Source organism: Malaclemys terrapin, chromosome 3, assembly GCF_027887155.1.
Source record: "Malaclemys terrapin pileata isolate rMalTer1 chromosome 3, rMalTer1.hap1, whole genome shotgun sequence".
NCBI classification, from domain to species: domain Eukaryota; kingdom Metazoa; phylum Chordata; order Testudines; family Emydidae; genus Malaclemys; species Malaclemys terrapin.
In genome coordinates, this window is record NC_071507.1 from 14222501 (window position 1) to 14250438 (window position 27938).

General features: G+C 39.8%; 1 protein-coding gene across 5 annotated transcripts in view; it reads right to left on the reverse strand.

The window, feature by feature from the left end:
- The window catches only part of KIF16B (kinesin family member 16B), a 217322-nt gene that overhangs the window by 116352 nt on the left and 73032 nt on the right, over positions 1-27938 (reverse strand). For all 5 annotated transcript variants that reach the window (XM_054023261.1, XM_054023262.1, XM_054023258.1 and 2 more), the window contains exons 13-15: positions 3333-3452; positions 2749-2800; positions 866-1003 (exon numbers count right to left, since the gene is read on the reverse strand). In XM_054023261.1, coding sequence (XP_053879236.1) covers positions 866-1003; positions 2749-2800; positions 3333-3452 — 310 coding nt within the window. The remainder of the gene's footprint in view (positions 1-865; positions 1004-2748; positions 2801-3332; positions 3453-27938) is intronic.

Here is a 27938-nt window from a genome sequence, read left to right on the forward strand (position 1 = left end):
CAGAGATGTATGAAATGGCAATACTGTAAACATGAAAGTCCTCATTCATATTTGGATGTCACTAGAAATAAATGAAAACTACCAAGCCTCATACAATTTGGGAAGCGTTGTACTCCGTGCTTCAGATGTCGTCATCACGATGCTGGGACAAGCTACTGCCAGTCACGTAAAAGCAATTCCCCTCTGATGTTGTAATTAGCTGACAAATTTATGACATGGCTGCCAATGTTGAACAGTTATTTACAGTTCAAGAGAGAGCTTGTAATCTTCCTATTAGGGACATTGCCTCTCTCCTCATACCATTCTCCTGCAAAAGCAGTTAGCAGAGTTGCTTGATCTGGATTGCCATCTATTTAAAAGAGATTGGCAGGAGTTTGTGTTCTCCATGAAGGGCCTGCAACTCTGGAGCAAACTCTCTCTGCTTCAAAACAGTCCTGCTCTGTTGGCCTGTAGGGACTTCTTTTTTTTCCCCTTTTTTTTGGGGGGGGGGGGAGAAACAAACATGGACTAGCATTCCTTTTCATTATTATAGCAATACAAAACAATCTGACTTTTAACCTTTCATAGGCTTCCCTTGTATAAAAATCCATAAATTCAAATATTTAATAACCATGAGTGTGAATTCATAACAATGGTTTAAGCTTGTTAAACATTCTCTTTCCATTATAAGATTTCTCTAGTCCAACCAAAGAAACCTAAAATAAAGGCTGTACTGATTATTTTGGGTAGTGAGAGAGGAGGAATGGAACAGTAAAATTAAAACTGAATTTAACAACTGTATCCTTATGATGCAAAGGCCTTTCACGGTTATCACCAGGGAGAAACAAAACATCATGAAAGAAAATATGTTTTTCTGAGCAAATACCTTGGTTTAGTTGTGTGGCCTCGGTAATCTGAATTCCATTCACAGAACACTGTGCTCCATTCAGTGGTATTAAATTCACTGTACCGCTGAGATTTTCAAACACGCAGTGCTCACTTTCCAAATCAAGGCCATGAAGAACTAAAATACCCCAGAGCAAAGAAAAGAGTTATTTTCCTAGCATTTAATGAGATTTGGATTTTTTTTCATTGATTGCGGGTGCATATCACCAGGCATTTGAGTATGTATTAGTCACTTTATTCTGGACAATATTCTGTGTCCTCTCCACCAACCCATGTGGACATTTGATTTGCCTCTTTTTTTGGTAGGGACAACTTTTCTTATAATCCCATTGGACAATAATGCCTTCCAGACAAATCTTAAATTGTGGGAGCAATTATTTTTATCTGCATGTGTAACTTGGGGGCAATTACATTTAATCTGAAAATACAGGATGTTTATAATGTAGAATACTTAATACTTGTCTGCAGTCACTGTTATTAAAGGATAGTCAAGATAGAACAGAAACTCAGGTATCCTGTCCCCGTGCTTAATCCACTAGACCACGTAGCTTTTTTCCTTCTCCCCCTCACATCCCACATGAATTTTCATGGAAAAATAGCTTGTGTTTTTCACCATAATCAGATAATCATACACCATTTTGTCAAACATTTCAGAATCCGGGACACACACTAATTTAATGGAAGCTTTACAAACACAAATCCAGGCATATTTTGACTAAAGAAACCTGTTATAAAATTTGCCCAATTCCAATTTCTCAAATTATACCCAAGGGATATGGTTTATCAACAGACACTACTATCAATGTCACTTGACATAACATATGGAGGGGAGGGATAGCTCAGTGGTTTGAGCATTGGCCTGCTAAACCCAGGGTTGTGAGTTCAATCCTTGAGGGGGCCACTTGGGGATCTGGGGCAAAATTAGTACTTGGTCCTGCTAGTGAAGGCAGGGGGCTGGACTCGATGACCTTTCAAGGTCCCTTCCAGTTCTAGGTGATGGGATATCTCCATTTATTTATTTATATGCCATGCAGTACTCCAGAATTAGCTCTCATTCAAACATTAAGGGTACGTCTATACCCAGCCGCTAGTTCGGCGGCTGGCAATCGAACTTCTGGGTTCGACTTATCGCGTCTTGTCTGGACGCGATAAGTCGAACCCGGAAGTGTTTGCCGTCGACTGCGGTACTCCAGCTCGGCGAGAGGAGTACTGCGGAGTTGACGGGGGAGCCTGCCTGCCGCGTGTGGACCGAGGTAAGTTCGAACTAAGGTACTTCAAACTTCAGCTACGTTATTCACGTAGCTGAAGTTGCGTACCTTAGTTCGATTTGGGGGTTTAGTGTAGACCAAGCCAAAGAGAATATGCAGGTTAGTTTAAGTAGGCATTGTCTCCATCAACCTGGGGAGCTTCCCATAAGACCATACAAAAATACTGTCAGCATGCCAACAGGTTAATCAAATGATCGTGATCTTGACTACAGCAGTTTACTACACAGAAAAGGACATTATCATCATAGGGCACTGTTTCAGTTTTACAATGACCAGGTTAATAATGCATCTCATGGTGCATGGATCTGAAGGTCTGCCAGAACCCATGAACTATTTTAAAAATTATACTATTAGACACTATTTGAACCGAGTCCCACTGAATTATGATAATGAAAATCACTGTATTGAAATGCAGTTCTCTTGTGTGTTTTGTTTTTTAAAAGAGTATTAAATGAACATTTGTAATCAGCAAAATATATGAATATCAGTAACTAAAGAGGAGGGGACATTTTAAACAGGTTGTATGTTTGGATGTTGGGAAGAGAAATGGACATTAGAAGGAAGGATGGATGTAAAAATGCCTAAACTTTCTTACCAATATCCTGTTCTGTCGCAGCATCTTCTCTGCCAACATATGTTTGGCCCTCCTAGACAGGGGAAAAAGCTATTTTTTGTAACTCTTCAAAATAAGATAGGATACATTTTTTATTACTCACCCCCACAGACACAGTACTTTGGATCAAATTATTGTTTACACATAGTATTTTGATTATCTAGTAACAATTTTAAATTGCTTTATCAGACAATCTTTATTATAAAACATTGTTAGTTCGAATTTTACTTGTATTGAGCAAAACCACCTTGACGGTTCTTAGGCAACTAATCTATATTTGGATTTCAGTTCAAGCTTTACAACAAGATGAATGAAAAACCAACAGAGCTTGCAAGAATGTCATACATCTATCATTGGTTAAAGAGTTGACCCTCAGGATAGACGTAGGCTCTAACTGATTGGTATTTTAATTTGAACAAGTTATAGCCTTTTTACAGCTGATGTCACAGTGCTGGAGAAATGTAATGATCATTTACTGTAGATTATAAATGAACACCAAAATTAAAGTTGTCCATTTAAAAAGCATGAGGCAGATAAAGACTGTGGAAGCACAGAAGTGTGTTTACCTTCAAGTGATACAAGATGATCCCAGTACTGAGAAGATCATCATCAATGCCAATGAGGTGAGGCAGTTCCGAATCTAAAACGACACCAATTCCTTCTTTCCTAAGGGCTAAGGTTTGTTCCTGCAATGACAAAATGACAAAATTTACTTTCTCCTCAAAGCAGAAAGAGGGTATTACTGTTAATTCTCTATTTAATTAACGCTTTTTAATGAATCAGTAAGGCAATGTTTACGCTGCACATCACCTACACGTAGGGTATATGTAGCTACACAGAGCAGAAAAAAGCAAGCTGTAACCACACTGTGGTGAGTAGCTACATGTGTCAATGGAAGGCTTTGGCTGTAGGGAGGCAGAGGGGAAAGCCCCTGGCAGCTTCCCTCTGCCCATGCCCTTCCCCACTCCCTCCCTGTCAGAGCTTTTCCCGCTACAGTGAAAGTCTTGGGCAGTGGGGAGCTGCCAGAGCCTGTTGCCAGAGACTTTCCCTGCAGTGGCGAAAGGCTCCAACAGCTCCCTGCTGTGGAGAAAACTCCAGCAGGACACGTGGTAGGCACTGGTAGGCACTGTTTGGGTGAGCAGAGAGCCCGGTAGGGTACATATCCATGGAGTTCAAGTAAGTCTATGCTCTACTCACCTAAGCAGTGCCTCACTGTCTACACTATTATTTAATCCATGCTAGGGGGCCATGTAGCATATGTATTCTACACACCATCAAAAGGAATGTGCAGCACAGACGTACCTCAAGTTGGACACTGTACGAAAGGTCACAAGGAAATAAACAAGACTGAAAAATAAGATTTCAATTTTAAAATGGGAATTTCAAGCTTGCTAGTCAGGAATTCTATAAATGTATAAATTCTATAAATTTATGTAGGAATAGTCAATAAAGCAGCTGTATTACAGCAGATTAGGAGGATTACTCAAAAGGACCCTACAGTGATGTTGGCTGAATGGAAGTTCTGTACTATTTTTGATGTTGTATGAAGCATTTGGATAGTCATATGGAATTTGTAAGCCTAAGGGATGGAAAATTGAGAGTTCAAATATTGAGAGTCCTCATAATGAGCCTGGAAGACTGAAAAACCAACAAGCTGGAGTAATTAGCATAACCTATAATGTAACAGTATCACAGAATATTAACAGTAATAAATAAATAACAGTTGCAGCCATAATTTCAATTGTACACAATCCCTCAAGTGCTTGATTCCATTGGGACTACTCAAAGAAAAGTACCATTCAGCAGGAGTGAAAGTGCAACCTTTAAGTGATAAATGATTTCTGGTAACATCTTTAAAACTTAATACTCTACTGATGTATTTAATGTATATAACAAGACTGGAAACAACAGTTTGTTTTGAAATAAAGTTTAGCATAATAGTTACATAAAATTAAAAAAACAAGGTTTAGATATAAAAGTACCTTTATTATTGAAGTTTGGTTTTGGTTTGGTTTGGTTTTTAAATATAAACCACACAGCAAAACTCCAAAGGAATCAGGATTTATTTTTCTTATACAAGTGAAATTGACATTGTAAAAAAGAGAAATTAACAAATCTCACAACCGTGTACCACAAAGCATGCACTTTTCTAGTGGCACTTCTAAACACACAAGATATATGTCTAGTGACAGTGGAATGACTGTTGACTATTCATTTCATTGATATGTACCCTATAGGGTCATGCAAGACCTTACAATGTTTGCACATGTGGGCAGACTTGCTATGCAAGTTCCCCTAAATACAGCAGGTTGACATAAATCTGAATATTTTCCAGCATTGCCTCCGTCAAGCCAAAATGTTACAATGACAAGACAAACACCCCCAAACAAAAACAAAAACAAACCCCACCATGGTTAAATATGAATTAAAGTTTTCAAGAGTTCAGAAAACAAATGAATTCGTGATTAATGCTGCCCTGCAGCTCTCTGACATTCAAACTGCATTCGGCACCTCCTTGATATTGTAGAAATGTCACCTTATAAAACTAAAATGTAGAGCTTAAATCATTGTTCAAGTGAAAAAGTAATTTCAGACAAAAACATCTATCACATATTAAATATTTATTGAGTAAGATCTACTGATATACATAATTTATAACACTTCTATATGACAACACTGAATACTTCAAAACAATACAGGTTGATGGCCGTTTGCAAATTGCTGGCAGTTTTGGCCCAACGCAACACATGAAATATTTAGACCTAAACATATTTTTTCAGCAGAACAAATCACTTGCTAACATCTCTTGCTGAGGCAAAAATAGGCTTGCTAGGATGTACAGAAATCATAACTGGGGGCGAAAATCAATTATGAATAATTAAGAGCAACGAAAAGTGCTTCTCCTTTCGGCTGGTAAACAAAGTTTAAATTTACAGACTACCATTAAAAATAAAATGGTTAATTATGATTTTAAAAAGTGATGTGTTTAAAAACAGAAAATCAACTGAATTCCATTATCAATCTCTTATTTTCGCTATATTCCTGAAAATTACATATACATAATGCATCCTATTAGTGTATGTTTTACAGACAGAGCTTATAGCACCACTACAGTTAAGGTTACCTAACACTTTCCATTTAAGACCCGTTTTCAGGTTATAATTTTCTTGAACTTAAACCATTTGGGCCAGGCCCGCCAACAGCAATTCTAGGCCCCAGGTCATCCCTAGCCAGGTGCGGGGCCTGGGGCGATGACAATGAATCCGTCACTTCCGGGACCGACCACACTGGGCTGGCCAATCACTGGGCCTGGAGTGGTCACCGCCCTGCGGTCCGCCCAGGCAATTTAAAAGGGCTACCGCGGCAGCGGCAGCCCCCGGGCCCTTTTAAATTGCCTGGGCCCCTGGCCAATTGTCCCGTTTCCCCCCAACCCCACTCCCCATCAGTGGGCCTGATTTGGTCTGAAAATCTTCCATGCCAAGTGTCTGCCTCACACTGAGGGGGAGGGGTTTTGAAACTTTCAGCTAGAATGTTCAGCCATTTTTGCGAATAAGACTGGGGGAAAATACACTTATACCAAAGTTTAAAAATAGTTAATTGAGAGGGTCTAGCACCTCTAATGCTTTGGAGGAGGGACTTGGAATTTGGTAAAGGGTTTCCCCAGTATCAGGAATGTGCATTTTGCCATCCTTGTGAAAATCCACTCAAATCTGGCCAAGTGAAAAGCCTCTAGGGAAAAAGAAAAAAAAAAAATCAAAGATCCCATGTTCTACTTGTAGTATGTTAGAGTTTGGCAACTAAATTCTCCCAAGACTCTATCTGCACTGTGCATGTTCCATCCCCACATAGCTCCTCTGTGCTGCTGGCCAGACTGCACATGTGTAACACCAACAAAGCCCGGTCGGCGAGGGGCAGGATCAAACCCAGGACTTCTAGAGCTAATTGCATGAGCCTCTACCGCGGGAGCTAAAAGCCATATGGCTCTTAGCTAAGGCTGTAAAGCAGACTCATTAATCTCTCTCTAAGTAGTCTCGGTGCCACTAGATGGGACAGAGCACCACACCCAGGTGGTGTGTGGGTTACACATGCACTATCCCCTCAGAGGGCAACTGAGCTCCATACTGGGGCTTCAGGACTGAGCAGAGCTTTCCCTGCAATTGCTCCTCCTGGCAAACAGGGACCCCTTGGGCACTGGAACCAAGATGAGAGGTGAGCCCTACACAATACTATAAAGCAGGGGTTGGCAACCTTTCAGAAGTGGTGTGCCAAGTCTTCATTTATTCACTCTGATTTAAGGTTTCGCGTGCCAGTAATATGTATTAATGTTTTTAGAAGGTCTCTTTCTATAAGTCTATAATATATAACTAAACTATTGTTGTATGTAAAGTAAATAAGGTTTTTAAAATGTTTAAGAAGCTTAATTTAAAATTAAATTAAAATGCACAGCCCCACCCCGGACCAATGGCCAGGACCCGGGCAGTGTGAGTGCCACTGAAAAATCAGCTTGCGTGCCGCCTTCGGCACGTGTGCCATAGGTTGCCTACCCCTGCTATAGAGAAAAGTGGAAATTCCCTTCTAGCTTGATCAGTGTGCTGTGAGTGGATGTGGAGATGGAAGTTGGAGAGAGAAATTTTCTAACCCCCAAATGTAGCGATCATTTTCATCCTGAGGATGTTGTAAACAAGGATCATTATCCATTACCACCTCAAAATTGTGGAAGCAGTAGTCTCTCTCTCATACACACACTTTGCTTATGTCAGTACAAGAAAAGTTGTCTTTCCCTACTGCAACCCTTGCAAGAGTAGGGGAGATAGGGTCAGCAAGGGAGCAATCCTACTGTTATTGGCAGCTTCTTTTAACTCTTGCTATCATAAGGAATGATCAGGTGCGTTTTTGTACCAAGACCTGCTACTGCTCCGTCAGTGCTGTCTGCCTCTCCCCCCCTCCTACTCCACCCCCGCCTCCCCCCCCCAAGGTCACTGGAATGCTGTCACCCAAAGGTCAACCTCTCCTTTGTGGAAAACCAACAAGAAAAGGGAAGGTACCAGAAGAAGAGAGGCCAGCCAGATAGAAATAGCCCTTGTATCATCCCACAAGTCACAATAAGATCAGTTCCCATGGAGGCAGGATCCTCATTTTAAGTAAGTCAGAGGTCTGTAAGCATGCCATATTTATGAGGCAAATAAACTCTTAGGTTTGTTCCATGGCTTGATTCACCTGGATTTGTACAGCAATTTTTCAAAAGCTGTGAACCAATTATACAAATTACAGAGTGAAAAGGCTCAAAAATTATAATTTTGAAAATGAATAAAAGTTCAGGTTTCTATTTTTAAATTTTTAAAACTGAGATACTGCATGCATCGACTCTTCACTTATCACTGAACAGAAAAAAATATTGGTGTATTCATAGGCTGTTGAAAATAATACAAAAAGGCCAAAGAATAGAACACAAAGTATCAAACAATAGTATAAATAAGCTGTAGTTTTACACCCAAAAGTGACTTTGTAAAAATTATTTTGTTTTGGAATCTCACTAACTTCCAGATCAAATGTGCTCAGTTGACAAGAAAATTCCCAGACTCAGTAAAGCATCCCTATTCAAGACAGCACTTCAGCACACTTAATTTGAGCAATGCTTAAACACTTTCCTGAATCAAGGCTACAAGAATGGGATTTTAGTTGTTTATTTAAATGGCAGCCCTGGGTTCCTTCTTGTTCTCCCATGATCAGAAACAAATATTCTGAAACTGCAATTTCTTTAATAACTCTGTGGAAGATGTGAGTGCCCAAATAGAATCCCACTCACCCCCACAGAACTATATTAGTCTGTAGTGCTAACTCGGAGTAAAAGCTTTTATGGCCCAATCCCACAGTGAAGATCTACTCATTAAATTTTTTGAAAGTATGGTTCTAAAATACTTGTTTGAATCTTTGGACTAGGCATGTTGAACCATGTAAAATGTGTACCAGAAAACATGCAGTTTGTGTAGGTAGAAATTCAAATGTTGTTTTAGTACCTTTACGTGTATGGAAAATGCAAATCATATCTCGTATAAAGTTTCTTTAAAGCCAACAGTACAGGCACTTGAAGAAATGAAGAGGGTCCAAAGTACACTTCAAATATTCCCTGATCAGTATAATGAGTAGTATAGTATTATAAGACGCATCCAATTAGTCACACTTTCTAATGCTATTGGCACTGCACATATTAAAATGGTAAATAATTATGACGTTGCCCTTTTAATAAACTCCAAGAAGTTCAGCTTAATTTCCATTACGCTTTCCACTGCAAAAACGTAATTCTTTATTGAAATATTAAACGGTTAACTGCTGGCACATAGTTCAGAGAACACATTGCACAGACATTTCTGATAAAACAGAACATTACATTGGCTGAGTAAATTGTCCAGATGTCTATATTTAAATTATGCAAAAATATATAATTCCAAATTAAAGAAATTTGGTATAAAAATATGTAATGGCAAAAGTCCCTGCATTAGCAGTCAACGAGACTCCATAACCAGAGAAGAGTCTTGTGGTAACAAACTTTGGGTGTATTTGAACAAAAATATGCTATAATATTCTGGCTTCACATTTGAAAGTTTTCTGGGGTCTGGCACGAACATTTAATGCCATATTAAAAAAATACATACACAACTATACACAAAAGAAATTCTTAATTCATAACTGGTTTTCCTCCAGATATATATTTATGTTTTTACATGATCCCTTTTAAATACTTGGAAACTTGAAACTAATCTGTTTCCTCCGAAAAGAAAAAAAGTCTCCATCATTCTGCATATTGTAGGACTGCTCACAAATGCCAGGCTGCTAAAAACAGTGTTTGTTTCTTTAATTTCAAAATAAATAAATAAATTACAGAAGAGAAAGAATTACATAGGCTATGCGTGCAGAGAAAAAAGTCAGTGAAACAGTGGCCTCTTGTTTATAGATAAGTGGAGTTCCTATACAATTTCAAACTGAACTAAAACCCCTACAATTTTAAGCACAAAGGACCAGGAATAGAGTCAGCTAAAGTTTTCCTTGCTTTTTTAGGCTTTCATGATGTTAATGTATCTTAATTTTGAATTCATTTGCATTTCTTTTAATATTCTATGTGAAACCTTTAAAAAGTCTGTCATATAACTATGCCTTTAAAAAAGTTAAAAAATACCATGAACATAAAATGAAAATGAATAAATGCTATTAAAAGCTACACATTATACGTAAACTTTATGTTGCTATACTGTAAGAAAAGTTAATCCTCTGTTTATAAAGCACTTATCTTTCAGACGAAGCAGATACCAAGTTACTCTAACAACTTCCTTCATTACAAATACATGGCCTGATCCTGCACTCCTGGGGTGCACAAAACGCCGACTAACTAAAGATCATTATCAAACCCCTCAGGAAAGAGAAGTGCACACGCACAACTTGAAAGAGTCAAAGCAAGGGGTGTGCATGTGGAGGAGAGAATGGGAACAAGAAATGGAGCATGAAGGGGAGAGCAAATAGTGTGGAGATGGAATTAGTTAACTGGGGCCAAGGATTACACACACAGATCTGTCCCAAGGTAATTTTCACATCACATATACAAGTTTGTAAGACTGGTTCTCATCATGTCTCTGAGATAGACTTTGTCTTGGCAAGAGCTGGGTTTTTGATCCAAAGACCGTTGAAGTCAATGGGAGACTTTCCATCAACTTCAGTGCACTTTGGATCATATCCTAACACTAGCACCACTTTTAACTCTTGTGGTGTACATGGGATGCAACTCCAAGACAGAGTATCTGTGGTGGTATTTTGATGAAGGAGAGCACACACTTAACACTGAATTTAGAATTTAACCTTATACAAAATGAGCATTTTAAAAGCTAACATGAGAAAGTAATTACATACTGCAGAAGTGTTTATGTTTTATCTAAAATAGCTGAAGTATTTTGCTTTTTTAATTAAACAAGAACCAAACAAATACAAAGAAAATGTTCTTTGGTGAATATTAGGACTGTCAGTTCATCGCAGTTAACTCACGCGATTAACTCAAAAAAATTAATCACAAATCGCAATTATATGCACTTATAACAATAGAATACCAATTGAAATTTATTAAATATTTTTGGATGTTTGTCTACATTTTCAATACTGATTTCTATTACAACACAGAATACAAAGTGCACAGTGCTCACTTTATATTATTTTTGATTACAAATATATACACTGTAAAAATAAACAAAAGAAATAGTATTTTTCAATTCACCTCATAAGTACTGACGTGCAATGTCTTTATCGTGAAAGCATAATTTACAAATGCAGATTTTTTTTGGTTACATAACCGCACTCAAAAACAAAACAGCGTAAAACTTTAGAGCCTACAAGTCCACTCAGTCCTACTTCTTATTCTGCCAATCGCTAAGACAAACAAGATTGTTTACATTGACGGGAGATACTGCTGCCTGCTTCTTGTTTACAATGTCACCTGAAAGTGAGAACAGGTGTTCACATGGCACTCTTGTAGCTGGCGTTGCAAGGTATTTACATGCCACATATGCTAAACATTTGTATGCCCCTTCATGCTTCGACCACAGTTCCAGAGGACATGCTTCCATGCTGATAATGCTCGTTAAAAAAAATAATGCATCAATTAAATTTGTGACTGTGCTCCTTGCGGGGGGGGGGGGGGGGGGGGATTGTATGTCTCCTGCTCTGTTTTACCTGCATTCCATATATATTTCATGAAATATTACAGCAGTCTCGGATGATGACCCAGCACATGTTTGTTTTAAGAACACTTTCACAGCACATTTGACAAAACACAAAGAATGTACCGGTGTGAGATTTCTAAAAATAGCTACAGCACTCAAACCAAGGTTGAAGAATCTGAAGTGCCATCCAAAATCTGAGAGGGACAAGATGTGGAGTATGCCTTTAGAAGTCTTAAAAACACTCTGATGCAGAAACTACAGAACCCGAACCACCAAAAAAGAAAATCAACCTTCTGCTGGTGGCATCTGACTCGGATGAGGAAAATGAACATGCGTAAGTCCACACTGCTTTGAATCATTATCAAGCAGAACCCATCATCAGCATGGAAGCATGTCCTCTGGAATGGTGGTTGAAGCATGAAGGGACATATGAATCTTTAACTTATCTGGCACGTAAATATCTTGCAATGCCAGCTACAACAGTGCCATATAAATGCCTAGTCTCACTTTCAGGTGACACTGTAAACAAGAAGCAGGCAGCATTATCTCCTACAAATTGTAACCAATCTTGTTTGTCTGAGTGACTGGCTGACCAAGAAGTAGGACTGAGTGGACTTGTAGGCTCTGAAGTTTTACAGTGTTTATTTTTGAATGCACTTTTTTTTTACCCATAATTCTACATTTGTAAGTTCAACTTTCATGGTAAAGAGACTGCACTACAGTACTTATGAGATGAATTAAAAAAATGCTATTTTTTTGTTTTTTACAGTGCAAATATTTGTAATCAAAAATAAATATAAAGTGAGCACTGTACACTTTGTATTCTGTGTTGTAACTGAAATTAATATACTTGAAAATGTAGTAAAGACCAAAAATATTTAAAATAAATGGTATTCTATTGTTAACAGCGTGATTGATCGCACGATTACTTTTTTTAATTGTGTAATTAATAAGCGATTTAAAAAATTAACCATGAACAGCACTAGTGAATATGGATAAACACAAAGAATGATATAGAAAGAAAAGTAAGAGTTACAGACCCCAATGAGAAACTTAAATTAAGTAGGCAAACTTTATAACTCTAAAGATAAATTTTAAACACTTGAAACATGCAAATTGCACATACAAATACAAAAGAATAGAGTTTCTTGATTTCAGCTTCTGTTTACAATATCTGATAATTAAGTTAAAATGTTAAAAACTATATATGAATGTGAATGTCTACAGAATTATCTCGTTTGTATATTTCAATTGTTTTAATGAAAGTTCTTGTAATTCATCCAGAAAAGTAATTCCATTCTTTTGTGCTATAAAACTTCACTGATCTATAACTCAGCTTGTTTGGCTTTATGACTGGCTAGCAACATGCCACTAAATACAAGGAGGATTTACAAGTTAAACTGGGTATAAATGAAAATGGTTAAATCAGTAAATTTAGGAATCTTCTCTTTGTTTAAGTCATGAGTATAGTTACAGTCTGCACAGGATTTTACACCTAACGCAATGTAATGGTGAATTGTTTTTTCTAGTAGCAAACAAGCAATATACTTCTAGTGATATGCAACTGGGATGTGTGATTATATATTCCAAGAAACTTACATCTGTATGGTTATAAATAGAATATGTGACACAAGTAACCATCATTTATTCAAAAATGTAGGCAGCTAAACATTTATTTTTATTAAAAAATGTGTAATTGAGCAATGTGGTTAGAGCACAAAGTATTTCAAGAGCTGCCTTTGAAGAAACCAGAAAGAAAAAAAAAAAAAAGACAATAAAAAGGAAGACAGCACAATAATCCCAAAATAATTTTCCTTTTATTTTCCGTAAAAATGCTAGACACTAGATGATTACATGGACCATAACAACATGTACGTCAGGGTACGGCTCAGCAAGGTGGTATGAGGAGCTGTTTCTCTCCATTAAAAAGTTCTTCTTTCACATCTGTCACTGCAGCAGAGATCATAGAATCATAAAATAGCAGGGTTGGAAGGGACCTCAGGAGATCATCTAGTCCAACCCCCTGCTCAAAGCAGGACCAATTCCCAACTAAATCATCCCAGCCAGGGCTTTGTCAAGCCGGGCCTTAAAAACCTCTAAGGAGGGAGATTCCACCACCTCCCTAGGTAACGCATTCCAGTGCTTCACCACCCTCCTAGTGAAATAGTGTTTCCTAATATCCAACCTAGACCTCCCCCACTGCAACTTGAGACCATTGCTCCTTGTTCTGTCATCTGCCACCACTGAGAACAGCCGAGCTCCATCCTCTTTGGAACCCCTCCTCAGGTAGTTGAAAGCAACTATCAAATCTCCCCTCATTCTTCTCTTCTGCAGACTAAACAATCCCAGTTCCCTCAGCCTCTCCTCATAAGTCATGTGCTCCAGACCCCTAATCATTTTTGTTGCCCTCCGCTGGACTCTTTCCAATTTTTCCACATCCTTCTTGTAGTGTGGGGCCCAAAACTGGACACAGTATTCCAGATGAGGCCTCACCAATGTCGAATAAAGGGGAACAATCACGTTCCTCGATCTGCTGGCAATGCCCCTACTTATACAGCCCAAAATGCCGTTAGCCTTCTTGGCAACAAGAGCACACTGTTGACTCATATCCAGCTTCTCGTCCACTGTGACCCCTAGGTCCTTTTCTGCAGAACTGCTTCCTAGCCATTCAGTCCCTAGCCTGTAACAGTGCATAGGATTCTTCCATCCTAAGTGCAGGACTCTGCACTTGTCCTTGTTGAACCTCATCAGGTTTTTTTTGGCTCAATCCTCTAATTTGTCTAGGTCCCTCTGTATCCTATCCCTACCCTCTAGTGTATCTACCACGCCTCCCAGTTTAGTGTCATCTGCAAACTTGCTGAGAGTGCAGTCCACACCATCCTCCAGATCATTAATAAAGACATTAAACAAAGCCGGCCCCAGGACCGACCCCTGGGGCACTTCGCTCGAAACCAGCTGCCACCTAGACATGGAGCCATTGCTCACTACCCGTTGAGCCCGATGATCTAGCCAGCTTTCTATCCACCTTACAGTCCATTCATCCAGCCCATACTTCTTTAATTTGGCGGCAAGAATACTGTCGGAGACCGTATCAAAAGCTTTGCTAAAGTCAAGGAATAACACATCCACTGCTTTCCCCTCATCCACAGAGCCAGTTATCTCCTCATAGAAGGCAATTAGGTTAGTCAGGCACGACTTCCCCTTCGTGAATCCATGCTGACTGTTCCTGATCACTTTCCTCTCCTCTAAATGTTTCATAATTGATTCCTTGAGGACCTGCTCCATGATTTTTCCAGGGACTGAGGTGAGGCTGACTGAGATCATACCAGAGGCCACTCTGCAAAGGCAGAACATACTGCATACTGGGTTCTAATGTGTTTTGGCACCAGCAGTTGTAAATTAAAGTAGTGACAACTTTAAAACAAAACAAATAATTGCACTAAGCTTTGGTATTTTGTTTTAAAAACCATTCTAGAGGGATTGGTATTTCCTGTTTCATAAGCAGGGCCCTATAAAAACCATGATTTCACAGAATGCACAGAAATTGCTAAATTAACCCAATACTGCAATCTTTCCAACTGGGGGGAGGTGGGAGTGGGCACGTGGCTCTTAGTGTATGACAGCAACATGTCACAGCCCCAGTATGGGTGGGGACATGGCAGTTGGTTTTATGCTAGGGTGTCACCATTTCTCAGGTCCTTACTCATCAGAGCAAGGGGACAATCAATCAATCAGAGACTAAAAGGGGGCAAATTCAAAACCAATAAAAGGAAATATTTTTCATACAATGAGCCACTAAATTGCAGAACTCATTGACACAGGATGTCTCTGAGGACGAACACTTAGGATTCAAAAAGGGACTGGGCATTTATATGGATAACATAAACGTGCAGCTTTATAGTTAATGCTAACAAATTTTGAAAGCCTATCATGACTTAAACCAAACCAACTATTAGGGATGAGAATGTTTCTTGCATCTTCCTCTGAAACATCTGTTGCTGGCCACTGTCAGGCTGCAGACTAGACTAGAAGGAACTCAGGTCTAATCCAGTATGGAAATTCCTATGTACGTCCTTTGTAGCCACAAGCATTGAACTCTAGAAACCACCACTACAGAAAGTGTTACAAATATTAAATTAACTAAGTGGAAGAGGACTATGAAAACAACTGACCTTTAAAGTCAGTGACTACCTTTCCAACTTAGCAACTTACTTATTTGTGTTATTACAGATTTATGTTTTGAAGATTGACTTCACAAGTAAAAAGACCTCAATCTTCAAAGCTCCTCAGTGCTCCTGTATACTGTAGCCCATTTACTAAGATCAGGCATGGTTCTGAGACGCTCTACAATTCACCTAGGCATAATGATGTGAAAAGGGTTACAATAGCAACTCTGAATCTAACATCTTTATGTAGTTTTCAATGTTTAGTTCTACGAGACAATATTTTAGTGGTAATTTTAACAGATTTTTGCATTAATTTTGTGTAGGAAACAGAGTTTATAATGGCTTTTCTGGTAGTTGATGAGAGCATTATCGTCTTACATTTTTCCCAGAAATAATTTGCTCATTTTCACCAGGTCACTGACATCAAATACAGGTTGTCACTTATGGGAAAGCAAATTAAGAGTCTATTTAAAGGTCAACAAATAGCAAAAAATATATTCCTTTTGATCTCAAGTCAAATGATCAAAGATATTACAAGGACAGAATAAGATGCCCTTTAAAACTCTCAATTTGATTTTGTGTACTCAAAGCATAAAATAACTGGCACTCTAGCACAAATGTCATTAGTAATTGGTTATGTGTGTAAAATGGCTATGGATTTTGATACTTTCCTTTTGTAATCCTGGTTCACTCAGGGCAAGAAGGGTAAACTCCTATCAGGAATGTGACTCTGCCCTTAATTGTTTATTTCACTGGAAAAAAAAAAAAGTATCTCGCACACACTTAAGTTGTATTGCTAATGCAATTATAAATTATACAGTATATCTACATACAATATACTCAGTCATTATCGAATTTAGAATTTTTACTAGACGCAGTGTAAAAGTCATGAGAAAAGACACAAAAGTCTATAAACCAGAGAAGCAAAAAGTAATTCTATTTATCTGATAAGAAGAACATTAGGGGGTTTACAAGAAGCAACATGTGAGAATTAACAGTTCCTCTATCCAAATGTTGAATTATAACCATGATAGAAGGGCCTTCACTTCAGTTATGGAAGACAATGAAGAGCACAGACTCATGGCAAGAAAGATAAAGGCATTCATAAAATACAATGGGCAAACAAAAGCAATAAGAGATAAGGTATATACAGTAAGATCAAAAGATGGGAATACAAATAATACCTCCCAAAAACATATTCTCTGGGGAAACGTGTTACTTTAGTGGTTCTCAAACTTTTTTTTATTGGCAACCCCTTTCAGACAGCAAACCGCTAAGTGCAACTGCTTTATAAGTTAAAATCACATTTTTTACATTTAACATTATTTTAAATGCTAAATTTACAACCCTACTGAACGAATTTACCTTTTCTCACTGCTTTTAAATTAAGACAAACATTTTTATCTAATTATTGTTATGAGTATAAAAGGGTTTTTTTTTAAAATAGCTACTCAATAATACTGGGGGAGGCGCGAAGAAACTTTGTCAATATCACTTTTCACAGCAGCCTTAGCACCTCATTGCCACCCTTACTTCTGCACTGCTGCTGATGCCAGCACTGCCTTCCGAGCTGGTGCCTCTGAAAGCTGTACTGCCGCCACCACCAGGGCAGATGTAAGAGTGGCAAAAGGGTGATAAGTCTGCTGTGAAAAGTGATATTTGTATGTTTGTTAAGATCACTTTTCACAGCAGACTTACTAGCGCAGACTTCACAGCAGACTTGCTAGCTAGCTGGGAGGCTGTGAAAAGCGGTATTAACAAACATACAAATATCACTTTTCACAGCAGACTTGCTAGCACCTCACTGCTAAGCATTTACTTCTGCCCTGCTGCTGGAGGCAGATGCTGCCTTCAGAGCTGGGAGGCGAGAGAGTGACAACTGCTGGCCGGGCACCCAACTCTGAAGGCAACACCGGGACCAGCAGTGGCACAGAACTGCAGAAGTAAGGATGGCAATGCCATACCATGCCACTTTTAATTCTACGTAACATTTGACCTTTGTGCTGGAAGGGGTAGTGGCGGGGCAAATTTTGGGGTGGCTATAGCCCCTGCAAGGGCACCGCCCCACCCACCCCCTAGCACCATCCTACCTTTGTGTCTGACTGTTAAATTATAAATTACTTTTTCTTTGCCAATCTCAGTGTTCTGATTGGTCTGTGGTTTAATGCAGCTTTTCAGCTGCTGAACAATCAAGCCCTCTAATGTTGTCTAAGTCCCACCTTTCCAGTCTCAAGACAACAAACCTGCAGGCATGATACTACGATCTGCAGAGTCTAATTTCCTTAAAGTGGTGATAATACAAACATATATTTTGATTAGGAACAATGATCACTGCATTATATGTTTACAATACTTTTTGAAGAAAATGCACTACATTGCAACAGAAAGGTGTGTGTAATTTTCTAAAATGCTGGATTTAAATTATATATTTTATAGCAGTCACTCTCTGTTTCGTGCATGTACTCGCGAGCCTCACGTAATAATCTCATGACTCCCTGAGGGGTCACAACCCCCAGTTTGAGAACCCCATCTTAGAATAACCTGCTCTTAAAATCAAAATGAATCTACGTTTGTGGATGAACCATCTGGTATTATTCCATAATGTTAAGGTCAGCAGAAATATTCTCACTAATGAACCCAGACCTCCATAGTCCAAACATCGCATCTAGTACTGATGCTGACTAAGTACTGACTGCTATGAAGAGCTCTCATCTTGCTTTGCTGAAAAGATCAATTTAAAATTGAATGGAAGTAACCAGGAGAGAAAATTTCCATTACTGTCTATATTGCATTACCCATCCCATGATCCCTGGCAGAGTCTTGGCCTCATCACATTTGCCAAATATCAACATGACCTACACATTTTGGATCCATACTCCTTCCGGCTAATAAAAGCCAGTGAGGAACAACTACGCCCACTACTAATAGAAATTATGAATACTTCCTTCAGAGCAGCAAACCTGTTATACTCCTTGAAAAATGCAATAGTCTTTAAAGTCCTCAAGAAGCCATCAATTGACCATGAAGATCTCTCCAACTACTGTCTTTAAAGCAACTTGCTGAATAGTCGTCCAGGATTAGAGAAACTTTCAGAAGCAATTAACAATTTAAGGATTCCTTTACTTCTGGGTGCCCAACATGAGACACATTATAAGGCCCTGATTCGCACAGGGCAGGTGCTCACAGAACTTTCTGAAAATCAGACCCCTTTAAGGTGTCTCATGTAGGACACCCAAAAATAAAATTGGTCATGCAAAACTGCTAAACACTTTAGAAAACCTGGTCTTAACTTCTGAATTTAATTGTTAAAAATTTCTTAGCAGAAATTCTGCTCACAAAACAAAGTTCCAACGTAGCTCCTCTTTTAGTTGCATTTTCCTAACCTGGAAGCAAGATTCTGGCCACCTGGTTCATGCATTTTGCCAGGGTACTTAACGTTTACATTTTATAGTTTCGTAACCAGTAACCGGTGAATGAAGACTATTTACCTCTGCCAGCACTCTGTGGTGGTGAGATTGTCCTGCTTTGTGAAACAAGAACCAAGCTTTGGAGTGGACAATTGGACTTGGTTGGGAACGGAAGTCATTCACAAAATGACTTTTCATCTCAAAATGATGAATTTTCATCTCAAAAACTGTTTGTGGGAAAGGGTCGGTTTTCCAATTTTGAAATTTTTTTTGCAAATAGTTCTGAAATTGTCAAAAGGTACCATTTTGACATTTGTGAAATAAAGTTCCATTTTTCAGTCCAAAACAACTGTTTTGACATTAAAATTAGTTTATAGTTAAAAAATAAATAAATAAATAAATAAATTTAAAAGGTGAAAATGTTGAAACAAACAAATATATTCACCCAAACTGAATTATTTCAGATTATTGATTAGATGTTTGCCTTTTGGACCTATTTGGGATAGGAAAAAATTTCAAAATCTCGAATTCTCACTGGGTGGAAAAGCCATTACCACCCAGCTGTACTGACAACTAGCTTTTTGTTGCCTTCCAAGTGGGCCTACTATCTTCCACTGGGTAACATGCAATAAGTGGTCATGTTCACCAGTTGGATGTGACATTAATTACATGTTTGCATCGTGTAACAGGCAAGATTAGTCTTTCTTCTTGGATGCCCTAAAGTTTTATGCTTACACAGGGACATGCACAAGGGGGGGGTGGGTGGGAGCCAAGCAGGAACATGCTCCAGCCCCAGCCCCAGCGGCCGACCCCCGTTTCGCTGACCCAGCCATTGCTTCCGCATGAAATGTAAAAACACATCCACTACGTAAATGAAAGTGGTATAAAAGTTCACAGGAGGGAAAGGAAGTTGGATGTAAAGTTTTTCAGCTATTTTTCATGACTTGCAAGTAAAAACCACTGACAGCAACAAATGAAGCCTAATACTGCTGCTTAAATTCCAACCCTTCCAGGACACCCAGGATGCTTTAAACTTAACATTTTCTAATAGAAAATAATTAGACTGTCCAATATGCCTAGTTTTAATTATTCCAATGTAAGTGGCCTACGATCTTGGAATATGTAATTTCATTAGCATTTGAAGTCAGTATCTTTTTTTTTTTTTTTTAAATGAGACACCAACCAGGGCTATGTGATATGGAAATAAATTTGAGTTTAACATGTGTGATGTCCCTTTTAATGAAAGATAGAGGAGAGGTAGCATCAAGACAAAAAAAAGTTGAATATACAAGTAGGCTGTCCAACTACTAGTCTGAAAGTGTAGCATCAATAGTGTAAACACTATTTCTATTATCATTATTTTACAAAGAGGCAATCCATAGCATTAAATCACTTCCGGTGGGGAAAAAAATCAAGTTTATTTCAAAAAATATAAAAAATTAAGAGTCACTTTTAGAATTCCTACCTTAGACCACCATATAGTTACGTAAAACCACAGTGATTAAAAACTAGAAAAAAATATAACTTCATTCTTTCCAGGAATAATGTGGTCAAGTTCATTTAAAATGGTTTTATGTTCTCAGCAAAGAAAGTATAATTTGGCTGATAAACTGAGGATTTCAACTAAAAAACTGACAACTTTACAACAAGAATTTAAACCATTTATTGTCTTCAGTTTATTTTCATTTTTTTCTCCTTTTTGTTTGCTAGGATGTATACTTGCTATTGGGCATCTTCATCTGCTTTACTGATACATTATTAGTTGCCTTCCTTTTGGGTATCAGGATAACAGTCCTCAGCTCTCCTCTTTTGCCTAAGAATTTCTAAAGCAAAAATATAACAGAGAGCAAAGACTCTAAAGAGATGACTCAAGAAGGCACAATTACAACACAGTTGATGAAAACTCAAGGAAGGAAGTGGAAGAATCTCCACACAGTCAGAAATATCAGACACACACAAACCTAACAGACCCACGTGAATTCGGGTCCCACTCATTCAGGTTTGGGACGTGAAAGCAATGCCCCAACTCAAGGTAGGGGCTGAAGGGTTACACTTGATCGGATATTGACATTCAAATGCATACAACTGATCATCTTAATCAAATGGCGTGAATGCCTAGTTTTACTATCAATCCAATTTCAGAAGGAAGCAATCCTGTCAGGCAAGCTGGTACGTTGATCTGTGAACACAATATTGTGCACTGAGCCCACAGGCAGGTGGCCTATTTACCTGAAGGTTCACACCTGGGCCTTGGGGTGAGGCAACCCTGAGTTGGCATAAAAGGAGGGAGGGGCATGCTCTGACTAGCTGATGCCCCTTACACTCTAAGGAAGCCAGAGAATAACCACCCGATCTGATTATTGTTCACCTGGATGGGAATGATTTGAAATTTTATAACAAAATCAGGACAAAAAGATTTGGAGCAGATCCAGGACCTCTTCCTGGAGTGATTATAAATTATTGTGAAATACTGCAGCAGAGAGCATGGTGGGGAGCTGCCAGGCCTCCACAGGTTTACAAAGCCAGAAGGTGTGTAAATCAAAAAGGGGCTAAATTTGTAAGTGAACAGGGAGAATGAATAATCACCCATCAGAAAATATCATATGGGGTACCCATGTTTTTACGGGTGATGGGGGTACAAACTGTGGTGGGGAGCAGATATTTTTGGCTGATATTCAGTAGGGAATATTTAGTTACCTGGAAACCCAGTCACGGGTGAGGAGACAGCCAACCTGGAACCTCTTTGAGGCAAATATTTAGTATGGGTACTTGTTCCATAGGGGTAAGGGGCCCTGATAAACTGGATTTGGGGAAAGGCCCTTAACCCACACACAAAGAGAGGGTGGTAGGCTCCCAGCCAGGCTGGGACCAGAGAGGCAGGGATAATGGCAGCACTCTCAAATATGTGGAAATGATTCAGGAAAGAATGACCTGCACTGTACAATTTATTGCTAAGTATTTCCCAGATGCGTTAATAAAGTTATGGCCTAATTAAACCACATCCCTTGCATCTTGTCTATCTTCCTGCATGGCTGAAACAAAGCCTTAAGTCTGCCAGAAGTCATTTTTCAACCTATAGGATGCTTCCTTTGTCCTACCTTTTGCTTGCCTGGTCTATTTAGATTGTAGGCTATTCAGGGCAAGGACTGCCTCCTGCTAAGCATATGTACAGCACCCAGCACAATAGGACTCTGACTTCAGCTAGGTTCTGCAGTTTTGGCTGTAATAAAAATAATTTACATTCAAAAACCCTAACATCAATAGAATGCCAAAGTTGCAAAGTTAATCGCTGAAAGGTTCAAAAATACCTGTGCAACCTTAAGTCTGCCCCTTGTGCCTATGCATTATAATAGTCTTTAATTGCATAATCACATTTTTCCACAGGACTCCTGCCTCATTCAGTGCACAGAATGGACAGTGTTCAGTGAATGGGTACATTCCGATTTCCTTTTTTTAAATCGCCATTCATTGTGTGGCCCCAGGTGTTATTTACTGCACACCCTTCAAAACTTGCACTAAATACTAAGTTAATAATTTATTCATGGATATTTCCACTTTATTATCTCCAAGAGTGAAACAAACAATGAATTTATCTTTACAACATCCCTGTAAGGTAGGGGTCTATTGCTATCCCTATTTCACAGATGGGAAATGGAGGCACAGAGCAGTTAAGGGCAAAACTATCAAAAGTATTCACTAATTCTGGGTGCCCAATTTGTGAAACCTGGGGACTGATTTTTCAGAATACTTATTAATTGTACAGCACTTTATTTATGCAAACCACAGTAGCGATAGACTTCAGTTGCAATCATGAGCGTTCAGCACTTCTGCAAACCTGGCCCCAGATGACTCAAGATACTTGGAAAATGCAGAACACACAAACAGTGGCCAACTGAAAATTTTGGTTTAAGTGACTTGTTCTTACCACCCAGGAAATCTGTGGCAGAAGCTGGGATAGAATCCAATTCGGAACGGTGGCAATTCAACTTCCTTAACCTGAAGACTATCCTTTCTCTTTCTGCAATCACCAGCCTCATTCACTACACACCTTCCAATTTCTCCAACTAATAAGGCAGTGGTCCTACTAACAACAGCCTCATTCACTACCCAACTCCAGTTCATTCCAAGAGCACAGTCCAGCCTCTGCACTGAATGAGCCAAAGGTCCTGATGAAAAAATAGCATGTGATCATGTCATTAAAGACTGGTTTATACCACAGAGCAGAAGGGAGGCAAATTAAGGTTGCACTGGAAATTTAATTATGGCTTTTTCTAACTTAAGAAATGGACTTTGCAACCTTAACATTCTTTTAATGTAGTTTTTTCAATGCAATTTCCTAATTTAAACAAAACTGAAAACAAATTCTGTCTTGTGGAATAATATTGACCCCCAGTTTGGATCAGCACCAGTGTCTGGACCTTTGGATCCACAGCACAGACCTCTACCACTTAATCTAATGGACTGACTGGCAGAAATAGTGCACTGGTATCTTTTATATGGACCAGTGACTAGCGGGGGAAGAGACACTCACTTTCCCAGTTGGTGGCACCGTTATTTGCTGACAGCAGAGAAATGTACAAACTCAGAACTCATGGGTTCAATGCCCAGTTTTGGAGGGGAGCATGTTCCAACAGCTTCACACCATTCTGCTTCTGTGCCCCCAGCCTCTCTGTCCTCCTCGGCTCTTATCTAACCTCCACATTCCCCACCTCCTGCCCGCCTCCCCTTTTACTTCCCTCTCACCCCCCACCCATGAAAACCCCTCTTTCCCCCATTTCTTAGCCATGTGTATTTGGAACACATGCTTTCTCCTGCACACACACTGCCTTGGTGCCAGCACCGGGAGCATTGAGCGCACAGGAGAGAATCTCCTTGCTCTCACTTCTGGTGCCCATTGCCACAGCGACCCCAGGCAGCCAGGAAGAGCCCTGCAGCCCTGTGCTGGAACATGCTGAGTGCAGATGGAATCTTTGGATAATTTAGTTAAACTCTATTAAGTCTCTGCTGAGTGTGTGCAAATTTTTCTGTGGGATGGGGGGGTTGTCTTATAAATTGGTTGAATTTGGCAATTTTTTGCAGGGATAGCAAGAGACACACCCCTGACACCAGGGTGACCTCTCCAGCCCATTCTCCCCTCCTCCCCCAACCAAACAGCAAGTCACTGTTCCAATTGGAAGCCCGGAGCTTCTCTACGCTTTGTTGTTTTGTTTTTAACATGCACAAAATAATATATTCTTCTCTGAATACATTCTTGGCTAAACTACTTTAGCTGAAAGCTTCAAAATAAATCAGAGTGAGCTACTGTTGCAAAGACATAAGCAACCGAGAACAGGGGTTTATAATAGGAAGGGTTGGACAACCTTAACTATAGGTGGGGCTACCAGTTCTGCCAAAGATAAACACTGAAAATACAGGCCTTTTTGTTCTCAATGTATGAAATGCTGTACTCACTGGATAGCTGGATTCCCAGTTTCCCAGAAGTATAATATATTTGTTCTCAGCTCTGGCAAGAGTCAAGAAAGGACTTTACCAATAGGAACACGATTAGGAAAAAACTGTGAGAAAACATTTGGAGGGTTTGAAATTTCGCACATACAACATGGTCAGGTCCAATTCCCAATGGAAAAAAGTTTCTCCATGTAAGTGAGCTGATGAATGTGACCAGGATATACAGAACTTATTAAGGCAGAGAGAAGATGTTTGCATTTTCCCCTACAACCAATATGCAATTATTTGTCCGACTTGTTTGGACATCAAGAAATATAACCACATCTCTTTGCTTCCCTTCTCACCCCAACTCAATTAAATCTTTTTCTGGATGACTGTAATAAAAAGTCTAGTTAGATTTATCAGGACAAAGAACATTCTTAAGTCTGTAATTAATTAAATTATGACAAAACATATTGATATGTAACATTCGCATTGCTTTTCAAGTTTTGGTTCTCCCCTGATTCTTTTTTAAAAACAATGTCACTTCGGAGGCTGCTATAATACAGTTGTGTTGTCAGTGATATGATGTAGTTTCCAGTGCACCAATCTCTCATGCTTCAGTAGGGCAGCTTCTGGGGCTTTTCGTTTTAACATTGAGATAGCTGATCTTGCACCTTTTGATAGGGTTTCCTTTGAAGGAAGCATGGTTAGGAATAGGCAGATTTATCCATCCTTACTTGGAAATTTATATTCTTCAAGATGTAGGGTCCCCAGATTCCACAAAGGATCTTCACTCTGAGTGCAGCTTAGAAGTCAGGAGAGACCTGCCAGTTACTGTCAGTGCCTTAGTCCAGGACTCAAATCAGATTGGTTCCATACACCTTAAAGGCAACTCTCTGAGGCTGCTGCCATCTTGTTCCACCACACACTGGCACCGCTGGCTTTGAATGATCAGCGGCGCTGTTACCAATCTTCCAAATGGAAGATGCCTGTCCTTGGGCATAGAAGCTCCTGCCCAGGCCTGCTGCTACCCTCCACTGTGCTAGCAGCCAGCAGCAGAGGGGACTAGTACAACTGCAGAAGGGGCAGCTGCTCACAAGGGAGCAGCTGGAGCTGCCAGAGTATTTCCTCTGACCTCCAGACAGAGAGAAGCAGCAGCATCAGCAGCCATCAGAGGAGAAGCAGACCCAAGGAGCTATTACAGCAACACCAGCTCAGTACCTCTTGTGGTCAGGGAGGAGCTGCAGCTACCCCGAACAAAAAGTAGCCCAGAAAGTGGAGGGTCGGTCCACCCCACCACAGTGCAGGTCCACAAGGTAGAGATTCCAGTGTACCTTAGTAGAGGATCCATGATCCCAAGTTTTTTCTGCCTAGGTGGCTCTTGGAAATATAGTAGTGCTAGCTCAGAAGAACCTGCTGCTGGGAGGAGAGCTGAATCAGTAAATACCTATTTATTTTTAAATTAACTTCTCTTTGTGTAGCAATTTCCTTTATTCTTTAGAAAAGTTCAGCCATGGAGTTTGTGAGAGTGACAACAAGATAAGAAAACAGCAGAAGACAGAATCTTGCAAGGACTTTGAGTAAGAGAGTAAGAGCCGTTGAGTACCAGACCAGCCCAAATTCCTCCATGCAGCTCGATGTGGACATTGTTCCATGCAGCATCACCTCTTGACAGCTGGATTCTTAGCCAGTGCCTGAAGAAGAAATTTGAACACCCCTCTGGATCATTGCAAAGGCTAAGAAGTTGAGATGAAATACACATACAAAAGTGAAGAATTCAGGAACTGAATCTGTGTTTATGGCGTGGGCAAATGGAAGTATCTTCATTTGGTGAAAACAAGCCCGAGACAGAGCATCCCTTCAAAAGCAAAGCATTTGTTGTGGCTAAAAACAAAAAACAAAGCAAAAAAATCTAAGAGGCAAGCAAACACGTCTGAAAATTTGCTGGCCCAGAGTATGTGTCTAACAGAAAAAATCCTTCTTTCATACAGCATATAAAACTGTCAAATATCAGGGGGCTTCTGCAAATTTTCCCCACAAACACTGACGTGCAGGAATCGAATGAACTCAACATGAACAAATTCTTCACTAAGAGTGTGTCCAGTCATCAAGGACTAGGTTTCTGCAGAAATGAAAAGAAGTGTCATAAATATACAGAGGAGAAGACTGTTAAACTCCGATGATAGATAAGTCCACAACTTCAAGTAAGCTCTGAGTCTTGTTCACATACCTTCGAGCTGTGACGAGAAAGCTCACCATCATTCATGGGTAAGCTATTCATCTGACTGACTGTTCAGCTACAGGAATTATCTGAAGTCACAACTGCTATGCTGAAAACCTCCTGCAAAACAACTGGATCTCTTTTGCATCAAAAAGAGCACCCATGATAATTGGAGGGGAGGGGAGTAGGAAATCCAGAATAACTCTCTGCCTCTTAACTGTCTAACCAGAACTTAGTCTAGTACAGCTACTCTCACAGGCAGGAATTTACTGTGGAGAGCAGCCAGAAACTTCACTGGAATGAATCAACTGCAGGAGTTCTTTGATAATTTATAGGCCCTCTATAACTTGTCTTCCAAGGATAAGAATGAATTCACGCTACGCCCAGACTCCAGTGGATCAGATGATCACCACTGACAAGATCTTTGATCTCTTCTGGGTGGGATCAAGTCAGCTATCAATCAAGGTTGTCTGGACTTTAAAATTTTATTAAGATGATGTTAAAAAAATTGTGAACAGAGTTTGAGCATAGAGGTTTCTGGTTATCAGGGAATAACATACAGATTATCGAGGGTGCAAAGTTTGGCTTAAGATCAGGTGGCATGAGGAATACATAATCTGCAATATCCCCGATTGGGGGTAAAAGGTTGATGGGTCAAAGTACAGACATTGAGATGAGGGTATGAAGTTCATAGAGTGATTGTGTTCGGGTGTAGAGTATAATGAGTGGATATGATGATGAGGATGGATTGACCCTCATTTGGTGAAAGTTAATGTTTAGGGAGTTTATGGTTCCAGTTCATATGATCCAACGGAGAAAGTCACTTGGTCCCTTTCTCGTAGTGGGAGAACGATGTCACTCTGGCTCACGCCTCCTGGTACTGTCGGTGGCCAGTGATGTGCTCGATGTAGATGTCCCTGGACCATCGGATGGCATCTGAGACCAGGAGGCGCCGCATGAGACGTGCGTAGCGTCAACTGATCCCGCAGGTCCGCAGCACACGCTCATTGCAGGGGTCCCAGGCACCCATGGCTCCGACAATCAGGGAGTCCATTTGCACCTCATAGCCCTTCGCTCTCAGGGTGTCAGCCAGGGGGGTGTACTTTTCCAGCTTACGAGCTCAGGCTTCGCAAAATACCGGAGTCCAGTTCTCAAAGGAGACCGTGATGTCGACGAGGATGATCTTTTTCTGGGCCTCGTCGGTGACGACCACGTCAGGTCATAGCTGGCTGTCAGTACCGGGGAT